Genomic DNA, 12,775 nt, shown 5'->3' on the forward strand with positions numbered 1-12,775 from the left:
CACACCAGGGTTCTTTAACGTGCGAGGAACGTGGCAACTTTCCCAACACGATGCATCACTATGGTTTGCGGTCAGGTTTTCCGTATTATTGCCTGACAACTTCAGCATGTAACCCGCCAGGGTACCCCATTCCACTACCTGGGGCACACATCCCAGTTGCTCTGTGGGCAAAGTGCCTAGCCTCCGGCTAGGTTTCTGAGCACTATTTAGTCGCCTTTTACGACAAGCTTAGCGCTGCTGCAGGTCTATTCTTTTCACACCCGGACCTGCACGGGGCTAAGAGTGAAGGAATAGGTCAGCAAGTAGAGGAGCACAATTTGTTCCCATGCCGACCGTTTGTTGAAAAACGCGTCCACCACACTCGACAAATATGTTGTCGATTAAAAATTACAGCATTTTGTAAACATCTTCTCTTCTGTATTTGGAAGATGATTTGGAATTATTTCTCATAAAGTATGAGGAATCTCTACCAAGAACTATATATTTGGATCTAGGTGTACCATCTTTTTTTTTGAAAAAATACAACGATGTATAATGTTTTTAAGTCGGGATTTGAACTGAGTATGTGGAATAGAAATATACAGTGTTGAAAAATCATAGGGTTTAATGCTGTTATATTCTAATAATAGTCTTGAACTGAATGTCTTCAAAAGATCTTTCGAATTTTCAGGATCCAATTGAATTAATACCACTACGGGAGTCACAAGTGTTGTGGTAGGACTGCAAACCCTCTTTGACAGCTGTGAGTATAGAAGTTAAAAGTTATGAAAGAGGTTTGGTGCTACATTTTGCAGATCCGGCTATGTAACGTTGTTTGTATGGATTCTTGTGGAGTTTAGGAATCCAGTACATAGACGGTAAATCACAGTCATTGTCCTTGGTAGAGAGACCAAAAGAGGACATCACAGATTTATGGTTTTCCACAATTTCTTCTTTGGAGAACGCGGTAGTAGTATAGGTCTTAGCATTGCTATTATTTTCTATCTCTGATAAAAAAACATTGGATGCAAAACGTTTTGCAGACAAAAACAATGTTGTTATGGGCTCTGTATGCTAGAACGACAACATATTTGTCATGTATAGTAAACAATATTTTTGCTACATCGGTGTCTTTGAAAACAGATGTAGCATTGGCACTCATTGACCTACTTAAAACTTTTATTCGTTTCAAATTTAAAACCTCAAGGCCTTTAACTACTCTGACAGAGATTCAATGTCTTCTCGTTCTCGTTTTATCAATTTCCTTGCGTAGTCCTCCGCTGCATCCATAAGCACTTTAAAGTTATAATTCCAATTTATGGTTGATTGATTGATTGATTGATTGTTGGAGTTTAACGTCCGAGCAGCAATATTGCAGCTATATTCAGACCAATTTATGGAGCGTGGTTCACGGTACCTGGGACCTTTAGAAGGGATATTACGTTTTCGATAATGGAGAAATCTCCCGTAACGACGTGACCGGAAGGACCATATTTGAAAGGAGAGTTTTTGCAAGAACAGTCAAGTGGTTTAGCCTTGAAGTCCTCAATCTCGAGGTTCTGCAACAGCTTCGATTTGTCAATTTATTTTGGAAACAAGTTTATCTGTACTTCGTATCTTCCATTCACGAGTTGTATGCCTAAATTGTTTTAGTTTTCCGTAAGTGTTTTTGCCATGTATGCCCGGAAAGAGTTTCGTATCCATCTGACGTTTCTGATCGCATATTTTGTAGCGGTTGATATAAATTAGTGTAATTGTAATCCCTCAGATTTTCTGTCAATATCACGGTTGCACCATTCTCGTCATTGTTTACTTCATGTTGTAAGTTTTGGTAAGTGTTCGAGTAACACCCATGTGTCACCATCTCATATGAATTTGACAAGCTCTCGGTAGAGGTCTGCGTGGTTGCATTAGAATAATTAACAAATCTGCTCAGACCACGTCCTGTCCTATCATTTTTATGTACACTCTCAGGACTATTTCTCTGAGGACTGGATCCCATATAATTTTCTTGTGTATTTGATCCATGAGGTGCATTATCATTAACTTCCGCATAAGAGCTCATAAATGGAACATGTGATAATTCGACGCTTTGATTCTGACGGTCGTCGCCATGCTGTACGTCGGTTGGTTTTATGGCTAATATTTGTTTTAGTTGATGCGATTGAATACAATGACTGATAATAACAACAACAATGAATGCAAGCCCCATCAGTACATATACACCAAACTTTTCGAACCAAATATAGACACCTGAAATTCCAATTATATATTTTAAAACCTATTAATCTAGACAATATTGTAATTTTTACATTTCAAATGATCATTCATTTTTTGAAAGTGAATACTTAACGAGGTCAGTGATAAGTAAGTAAGTTATGATTTATTTTAACATTAGAAATATATATATAATGTAACAGATATTAAAGTATCAGTCCTTGTAAGAATCAGAAAGTGGGTTAAACATGGTATAAAAAATACCATTTTTTAAAATTTAATTTGACTTTTCGCACCTTCCAAATACAAGAAGGTATAATTTTATTAAAATGTACTGAAAATTGGTATTTCAAGAGCAGATAAATCTGTATAAACCTCCCTTTTCTAACATCCTTTTGAAAAATTTCGAATTCTGAGCAAATTCAGCCATATAGAGAAAAAACAATGGTATTTTAAAATAGAGAAAGCACCCATTATTGAAATTATACTGTCGAATCGGTGGAGTTTTGATATGCATGCTTCTTATTTTTCCCATTTTGCCTGATTCTTACAAAAACTTACACTTAAGTAGGAAACTACAAATTTCGTTAATCAAAATAGGAAATTCTGTTCCAAAGCAATGTCTATAGTCAACTAGTCAAAATGATGCCTTTTGAACAATCAGTACGCTCTTACAACGATCCGCAAATTTAATAGCTTTTTAGTGTATTTGCACAATTCTCACACAACTGGTGCCAAGTCTTCTTGACGATTTCAGCAAAATGTTTTATTGGGTATTTATTATTCTTCATAACATTGAAGTTAAAAATTTTAAAGTTGTAGTAGTTGTTTTACAGTTTTGTAGAACTGCATATGTTATTCATATTGAGAGGAGTAGTATTTACTGAACTCAGAGAGAAGGTGATTCGTGCATGTCCCAGCCCACCAAACTCACTTTTGTTTTACTAGATAACAAAACGTTTTATTAGATTATTGGCGAAGGACGGAATTATGCACGCATTTGCTTGTGTGGTAACAAATAAAGTTTCAAGTATCTTAATGTAATTACCTAGTAGTGGTGTCCATTCCCTTTCTGTTACCGTTTCCATGGTATAGATGACATTTGCTAATATATAATTAAAGACAAATTAATCTCGAATTAAAGAAACATGCAAAACAATAACAATAAAAATAACATATTACAAAAACTGAATTAAATGATTCTAATTCTAAACTTGCATGTAACACACTATTGCAAATCAATGGATTGTAATAAAATTGAGCACGGTTAAGAATGACATTGTTGCAGACACTGTATAATAATGCTTTGATGACAAATACGTCCCATTGGTAAATTTATTTCGAAAACGAAATGTTATATTTAAAATGTTTTTGCTAAATATAACGTTTTTGTGGATCGTTATGGTATATCCATCAGCACCATGAAAACTGATTTATTCAATTTATTTGGTCCATGCTCTCAGTTTTTGTGGAGTCCGAGTTGCTCATTTACTTTTGTTACTTTGTATGTATGATTTTAGTTACTTTATGTTCTTTGTTGTGTATGTCTGTTTTCTATGTCTGGTCTTTGTCCCTGGATTACATTCTTTTGATTACCGCTATAACCTTGGTTCCCTTGATTATCCTTTGCAATATGAATTTCCCTCAGATTCCAGATTTGTATCAGGAAACTGTATATCAATAAACCACTAACAACTTACTTGAATAGGAAAATTCCCCTTGTGGTGTTGTTTCCATTAACAAAATTAAAGCAAGTCAGTTAATTTTGTAACGTCAAATTATATAACGTCTAATGAGTTAAAGAAATAATTATATGATGTTTTGTACCTATGGTTAAGAATTAAGTGAATTAGATGAAGTTTTTTGCCCCTTTTTCCTTTAGTAAAACTTCAATCAATTGAGTAGCACTCCAGCTAAGAATCATGCAAAATGTGATTCATGGAAGAAATACCTATATATTTTTATTTTAGATATTTTGTTTAAAATTTTATGATGAATAGAAATTCACATGTGGTTTTTCATATAACCTATGTTCATAGGAGATAAAAATTACATAGAATGTATCGGAGTATTCAACATTTTGGGAGATAATTCAGTACATGACACTAAAGTACAATCTGTTGGATTTCCAATGTGGATTATCTCCTAGGAGCAGACTGATTACTATGAATAATTATACATTTCATCATATAAACCTATATAACAACTTAATTACAAATATAAAATGTGCAACTTTTTGTGGGATGATTCACACATATTACAGAATTTGCATGATTCGTACAAAGACTACTACACAATATACACACAAGGAATACCACGATGTTTTTTTTTTTTTGGTGTCTTCAGATGTTATATTTTCACGTATAAACAGTCTTTTGCCTGTAATCAGATCTGTACTTTTGAAAAAGTCATCGCACACTGAAATCTACCAAATTAAAGCAAATAAAGAATGATAATTTTTGCAAGTGCTTATTTCATGTACAATATATACATATTATTTCAAAAGCGCAACTCCCGAATGAAAAAGTGAGACTAGTTATGTGGTCTTTAGCTGATTCTAAATAAAAAATAAAAGTAAATTTGATTGTTTTTTTATATCCATGAATCACCTCACCTCATGTCTGATTTAAAAAAAAACTGAATTAAGTTGTTGAATATTACCCTGTCTATAGTAATAATGCAATAATATTGAATGTAATACCTTCTAGTGATTCTAGATCTGTTGTCTGTAGTGAGTTAACACAGCCAAAAACATGGTCACAACTTAACAATAATAAAATTTAATATTTCATGATTGATACAAAAAGCGTGAGTAAAATTATTACCTGTGTGAAAATATCACAACTGTAACAGCTGAGTAGACGTGTCTTTTAAATAAAATTTATCAGCAAATTTATTCATTTTTAAAACTTTATTAACTTTTACAAATTTCCTATTCCCCCACGTCGCAAAGTCATTCCGAATTCCACATGACTATCTATATGTGTAACCGCTCAATAGTTTTAATCACGGATATTGAAGAATACAATTGAATTGTCGGATAGGCTAAATGGTGCATTATGATTTGTGCAATTAATTCATCGAAAAACATTAGACATAGATTTTGTTAAAGCTTTAATATAAACATGAGTGCAGTATTTAAGAATTGGCAATAATAAACAAAATTTCTATTGAAAAATAACAATTTTTCCATGTGCAAATTGTTTATTGCGCGAAGTGGGAATTTTTATCATAGCCAATTCTTATAAATTGATTTTAAAACATAGTTTTATCTTTAAACATGAGAAAAGTAGCTCTGAATTTAACTGAATCGGGGCGTGTCAATATTTTCTTTATTCATCGAGATATATCAAAGTTATTTTAACCAATCAGATTTCAGTACTTATCTTAAATTAATTTATATTGGATTAACTGCTGCAATACCTAAATTGGACAGCCTTTCCTATTTTCATGGGGGTTTTGTGCAATAGGAAAATAAATTGGATATTGAAATATAAGTTGGTTGGATAGTACGGAAATTCAGAATTAAATCAACACATGCAGCTTTGAATATTGTAATGGATTTTTTTATCGCTGTTGCCAACTATCGCTGACTCCGTGACGTAAACAGTTTTACATGTTTGGATATTCGCGGTTTCAAAAAGTGATTAGAGTTATCTATTGTTGAAGTCAATTTTGTGAGTACTATTTTTTTCTTGGTTTTCTGTCCATCGCAAAAATAACGAAAACTTATCAGTTTACACTATTTGACAATTACCGTTCGTGTTTGTTACAATCACATTTTTTACGACAGAGCATCCCATAATAGCCGTTAGTGCATTTGGTTTTACATTTCGTACCAACGAATCCACTGGAACACTCTTGAAAAAAGTGTATATACATTTAAATAACATAATCACTGTGCATGTAAATGTAAACACATAGCAAATAGTTGAAACACGAGCGAAGTTGTGTTGTGATGAAAATATGTACATGTATACGATATTTCAATTTAAGTTTTAGACGATCTGCAGTAAAATACTAATTTTCCAGAAAAGTACACATGTAGCGAACAGTTTTTGAAAGGAAATTTATACCTAGCATCGCACGCAAGGCTAATGATAGACGTTCAGCCAAACCGGAATAAGTATTAGACAAGTCCGCATAAATGGTTCAGGGAAGTGAATTCAAAGTGAACGTAGCCTTTAAGTTGATTTAAAATTAAGATATTAATTCAAAAACCAAGACAAAATAATGATAAAAACACAACCAAACAAACAAACGAACAAAAACAAAAACAAAGAAAAAAGAAGTATCTACAGTATCAAGATCCGGTAACTGTTTAACTATCAAATATTGCCCAATTCAGCCATCGTCCCCTTTTTAGTGCCTTACCAAACGTATGAAAAGTGTATAAGTGCGACGCTCGGTTGAAGAATGTGCCTAACACATAGTAGTAGATTATTTAACAATGTATCATAAGCATACGACTTTACTTAGTATTATTTATGACCACCAATACCCAATTTAGGGTATCACATTGTTGCTTCTTAGGGGAAATTCGTAAGTAATCGATATATAGATAATTAAATTCTTTTGTTTTGTTAAGGGAAAAGGGGTCTCAGCCTCAAGGAAAAATGGCCAAAAGAAATATATATTTTACCAGCGGATTGGTCATAGTGTTGATGCTCTGACTTACTACCATTACCCACTAATATTTGAATTTTTTAGTGTAGTTAATTTTATAAGATCAGTGTTCCCTTGAATATTAAAAAACGAAAAAAAAATTGCTTTTATGCTCCATCATAGAAACAAATATAATAGCTTACATGTATAAGTTGAAGTTACTTACCAGTGCATTGGTCTGTAGTTGGATTGAAAATATAATTAACACAACATACTTTCATAAGTATGCCATCTTCACTGAAAGTATAAACTGCACTATGTACATTTTTTGTTGCTAAAACTGAATCCATTGAATTTGTTGAAATCTACAAATTAGTGAAGACATCAATGAAACACTTCTTTAGAATAGTTTCTTATTCTTTTTAATGATATTTTTTGTAATTTTTTCGTAAGATCAATGTCTATCGTATTATTAGCTCACTTGGTATCCGTCATCGTTAACGATTTTTCAAAACTCTTCTTCTCTAACACTACTTGACCAATTGGAACCAAACTTGGTATAAATGTTTTTTTTTTTTTTGTTGGAGGGGGGGGGGGTATTCTGCATAGAACTAATGTGGGAATTTTGATCCTTCGAAAAATATGGCCGCCGTTACTAAAAATAGAAGAAAGGGGTCAGACAATAGTTTTTCGCATTCATCTCCAAAACCGTTAGGTTTAGTGAATTCTGACGGGGCAAAACTGTTCAGCATGATGTGATCTATATGTTGTGAATTTTTGTTTTAATCTGTTAAGTCATGTTGGCGTCATTCCCTTTTTGACGTTTTATTTTGCTATTTTTAATGATATTTCTTTTAAAATTCTTCTCCTCTGACACTGTTTGACCAATAGCAACCACACTTATCATGAATGTTTCTTGGGATAACCTGCATAGAACTGATGTGGGGATTTTTTATCCTTCGAAACACATGGTTACTATTACTATCAAAGGGTTAATTTTACCAATTCATTATTAAGCTAAATCTAACGGTTTTGGAGATATATACGAAAACCTACTGTCTGACCCGGTTGTGGAGATATTTAGTAACGGATCAAAAATCCCCACATCAGTTCTATGCAGGATATTCCAAGAAACATTCATATCAAGTTTGGTTTTAATTGGTCAAGTAGTGTCAGAGGAGAAAATTATTGAAAGAAATAACATAAAAAATAACAAAAAACTTTGAAAAAAGGGCAATATCTCCAACCTTCTTCAACGGATTTGAACGAATATTTAACAACAGATATATCTTATCATGCTGAATATTTTTATATCCGTCAACACTCAGCTAAACCCAACAGTTTGGGCACTATAGGCTACAAACCACTTATGTCACTTGCCATAGGCTTCAATACTAATTTCACTCAGTTCAATGAGTTATGGAACTTCTACCTTAAGTTTAACATAAAGAACAGTATACATCACCTTAAAGCTGCATGTGTACATTAATAGCCCTGAAAATATTATGTGGGGTTTAATACTTTGCAGTGCGACACCTGCTCCTAGAAGACAGTGAGCTAAAAATAGAATGGGAAATCCCCTACATTCCAAAAAGGGGTCTTTTTTCAGAACAAAAATATTTAATTCAGTAAGTTACAGTGACCATTTATGTAGAAATAAAGGAAATATAATTCCTTGTCAAACACAAGCTCACTTGTGCAGATTTGATGTGCCCTTTTCCACAGCAGCATAACACAAGTGCACTAAAACTTGTGTAGGACTATTTTGGCGTACGTTTTAAAAGCTCATTGGTTGAATTAGTGGTATGTAACCTATATGCGAAAAACTACTGTTTGATCCATATGTTTTATTTTTAGAAACACGCCCATGTTTTTCAACGGATCAAAAATGCCCACATCACCTCTATGCAGTATATCACAAGGAACACGCATACTTACTTTGGTTCCAAATGGTCAACTAGTGTCAGAGGAGAAAAGTTTTGGAAAACAATTTAACAGCGACGACGGCGACGACGACGTCGGACGCCAGGTGAGAACAATAGCTAATCAGGTGAGCGATTCAGGCTCCTTCGTACCTCTTTTTTGTATTTGTGTGTTCCATAAATGTCTTCTACTGAGTGCTCCTTTTTTAAAATATCCAAAATGAAGCCATTAAACGTATCGGATTTTTCGAGGAAACTGCTGTCATATTAATAAATATCAATTCTAGATTTGTTTACTTCTCAGTAGTTGAAAATAGGCCGGTATCATTGTACCAAATTACTTCTGCAACTTGTACTTTACTTTATAGATATAAAATGTAACTGAAACACGTTCATAACTGACTTCTCTGTCTTTCCCAAAATCCCTGAATCCCTTCAGCACCTACGTATGGAGTGTTTATATCACAGCACATACGTTATGACAGAGCTTGCAAAACTACGCAAACTTTTTGTATCGCGCTCAAATTCTAACAAACAGGCTTCTGGAACAGGGTTATGTTGCTACAAGATTGAAGCCATCACTACAGACGTTTTGTGGTCGTCATCATGAACTTGTACATCGTTACGGTTTATCCATCTGCGCCATGAAAAGTGATTTATTGAACGTGTCATGTTTTCCTTTCCTCTTTCGTCTACCCCGGACTTGACTTTTATGAGCAACTCGGCGGGTGTTTCTAGAAAAGCTACCGGTGCACCTGGTCCATGCTCCCAGTTTTCAGTGAAGTCTGAGTTCCTCATTTGCTTTTGTTATTGTGCGCATATGATTTTAGTTGCTTTACGTTTTTTGTTGTGTATGTCTGTTTTCCGTGTTTGGTCTTTGTCCCTGGATTACATTCTTTTGATTAACGCTATAACCTTGGTTTCCTTGATTACTCTTCCAAAAAATACCTAATCGTATGCAAGCTACGAGTATGAAGCTTTAGACGTGCACCTCCGGGTCAAGCGGATAAAATTATCACAAACTTACGTTTTTCATATTAAAATTAGTTCACTGTAAAATTTATGTAAAGACAGAGATGGTAACATTATACATTTATAGTAATAGGCCAAAATAAATTCTCAGGGGCCTGGTGAACAACAAATATTGCATTGTATTACATTGAAGATGATGTCCATTGATATAAAACACATTTTCTTAAATATTAAGTAGTTGAAATGTAGAAATCATATAGACTGTTTTCCGAACTGTGTTAAACATGTTAAATGTCTGATCGAATAAATCTAATTGATAAATACGTGACTTGCAAATGCTTCTTTTATGTCAAAATCTCTTCGAAAGATGCCAATCATACCTTTTGTGATGACATACTCCTTTTTCTGTACCAATTGCACTAGACGTGCAAATCATAAATGTAATAAAAATATGTCTTCGCATTATCTGAAACTGTCTCATTAACAAGAGCGCATTTGTATCAAATGTATGAATTGAATGAAATTTTTATGATCAATGAGTATTTCACAGCGGAAATAGAACGGAAAACATAATTATAGCTAACCCTTTTGGAACGGAAGTTTTTTGTGTAATGACATTAAACATACATAAGTACATACTGTTAATGCCTCAAATGGGAAAACGAATGGATTGAACATTTGATTTCATGCAATGATACTTTAAAAGTTTCCTGTTCATTTCTAAATGCAACACGATTTATAGAAGTATAAAGTCTCTGAATTACTATTGGAAAAGACATACGTGTGTTCAAACAACGTTGTGCCCATATAATGTTTTAGTGAAAATTACCTTGAAGTTCAACAAAAATATCTAGAGAGAAAATATTTTGAAAAGCTATTTTTGGATAATTTTACATGAAAAAGTTTATATTGCAATGCACAAAAAAAAACAGGAAAGGTTAATGTCCGAAAAAGGAAGTATTTGTATTATAACTAAACCAGGCATATACCTTTATCCATAATATGTTACTTAATGCATCGTGTGCAGAAACAATAATAGTCAAAACATTACAATTGTCAGTACATAATTATAATTATCTGCTTATGAATTTCAATGGAAAGCTGGACCTAACCATATATATTGAGGTTCCAATATATAGATAGGTCGCTACCGATAATTTTATGACAATTAATGGAAAGAGAATATATATTGTAACGCTCAGACAAGCATTCCAAAAACAAAAAAGTTACCTGCATAAAGTATATATTTTTAAATCCTTACAGTGTGGAGATTCACGAGAAAGAGAAATATTCTTTAAGTCCATGAGCTGGGCAGGTTCACCGGTCTTTTTCCCCACTCATCAACTTCATTGTGATTTTTCGGTAGCTAATAATCATATAGCCCAATGGTTTAGCTTTACAGTGATATCAAGATAACTGCGGTGACACTTACGGTTTTGGAGTAAAATGAAAAATATATACCCCTACCCCACCAAATATCGCTTAAATTGACATATTTCTTCAATGTCAAAACCCTTTGGAGTATTAATGCTTCAATAAAAAATGACTTATTTGGTATTTTCTGTTAAATATCATCACCTGTACACCTAGAAAACTGGTCTCAGTATCAAAAAGAATTCTTATTCACAAGAATACAAACAAAGTAAAACTCATATTTTAGGCTTCACGATTAAGATGATGATGTATCTAAATTAAGTGATCAATTCAGACGCATATATTCTTTGGAGGGAGGGGGTTACAATTAGTATAAAATGTTTTATGTGATCCAGTACATTAATATAGTGCAATTGCTATCAAATGAGCCCTGGTCATAAATAGTTTAACCTTCGTAAGTCCGATTAGATGAAAAATTGCCACCCCTTCCCATGAAAAAAATACCTCACATGAACCCATGAACATGAAACCAAATGTTAATTTTAGCATATAATCGGTTTAAAAAGACATATGAGGTACCAGTGTTTCAATTATCGATGTATTAAATATATCTGCTCCTTTCATGTGCTCATTTTTCAGTGTTAAAATGACAATAATGAGATTTTCATAAAAAGAGAAATTTTCGGAATTCCATATTTTTTTACCCTTTTTATCTGTAACGTGCATTTTTCAAGTTTCGTACTGCAAACAAGCTTCTGCTTATTTAAATACATTTATGTGGCATCTTAGCTGTCTAAAAAGCCGAAGAAATGCAAAATGTAACGTATTCCATGCTATTTTTGCGTAAATCATAAAAACCCTGGTGGTTTTACCATTGAAATACATGTCAATTTATGCGATTTTTCGGTTAGGTAGGGGAACATTTTTTTATTCGGCGAGGCCCTGAATCTTTCCGGATAGCTTAAAGCATGCATTTTACACTTATTTACCTTCTCAATTATTGCATCTATGTACAAATGCTGTTCTACCCACAATACATATTTCCACCGATTGTCACCTTTAATTCTTAAGTTTTACAAAATAAGACCTGGTCAACTGTGTGTACGTAACAGTGCAATTATATGACTGTATGAAGGAAACATATTGGGCCGAATTTTTTTTAAATGTTGTCGGAAAACATCCGAAATGTTCTGACATTGAGTCTGTTAACACTGCATTGTTGTCACTGGTTAACACAAAATTGAGGAAACCGATCATCCCACAATGCTTTTATTTTGTTGTGGAAACACAGATGCATATCAAAAAAGATAATACAGTGAAACGTTTTAAGGCGAACCCTGAATAAATCGAAAACATGTTTACACTGAATCCTGAATAAATCGGAAATATGTCTAAACTAGAATCGTTTTAAGTCCCCTTTATGTCATTTATAATGCATTTAGACCCTGTAAAATGCCATAACAGCAACCTTGAGAGAATGGAAGTTTCATTCCAAAATGAGTTCGGTTAGTTAGGTTTTACTGACATGTCGATTTACAGTAATTTTAAAACTATCGGCCGAGTGGTAAAATAATCGGTTATGATATGTTCATTGAACCAGTTCATATATGACGTTTTTTTGTAATTAAAACACTTATCGTATACAAACTGTTTGTGATACATGGTTTTGTATATATATATATATATATATATATATATATATATAT

At 33.2% G+C, this 12,775-nt stretch overlaps 1 protein-coding gene across 2 annotated transcripts; it reads right to left on the minus strand.

Moving 5' to 3' along the window:
* Window positions 1-586: 586 nt before the first annotated feature.
* Window positions 587-10,217, minus strand: LOC148607172 (uncharacterized). 2 transcript variants are annotated; one of them, XM_088545349.1, is made up of 7 exons: window positions 10,076-10,217; window positions 7,028-7,166; window positions 5,954-6,056; window positions 4,898-4,959; window positions 3,897-3,929; window positions 3,245-3,301; window positions 587-2,232 (listed from the first exon to the last, which is right to left on the minus strand). In XM_088545349.1, exons 1-7 carry the CDS (start codon window positions 10,088-10,090, stop codon window positions 1,619-1,621), a joined length of 1,023 nt encoding a protein of 340 aa, XP_088401475.1. In that variant the 5' UTR covers window positions 10,091-10,217; the 3' UTR covers window positions 587-1,618. The 2 variants fall into 2 exon arrangements, with proteins under 2 accessions (XP_088401475.1, XP_088401474.1); XM_088545348.1 differs by having other exon boundaries at window positions 7,028-7,098; window positions 10,076-10,212.
* Window positions 10,218-12,775: the final 2,558 nt, after the last annotated feature.

Source organism: Perna viridis, chromosome 9 (assembly GCF_037379345.1).
Source record: "Perna viridis isolate PV_CMFRI_1.1 ecotype Kerala chromosome 9, ASM3737934v1, whole genome shotgun sequence".
NCBI lineage: Eukaryota > Metazoa > Mollusca > Bivalvia > Mytilida > Mytilidae > Perna > Perna viridis.

Bases quoted from the DNA above. Each gene is read 5' to 3' on its own strand.
- LOC148607172 (XM_088545348.1), bottom strand. From the start codon at position 10,176: ATGAGACAGTTTCAGATAATGCGAAGACATATTTTTATTACATTTATG. The intron at 7,099-10,075 runs GTATGATTGGCA...TTATACTTTCAG, and splicing joins GGAGTATGTCATCACAAAAG to TGAAGATGGCATACTTATGA. The intron at 4,960-5,953 runs GTAATTGTCAAA...ATTATTGTTAAG, and splicing joins GATTGTAACAAACACGAACG to TTGTGACCATGTTTTTGGCT.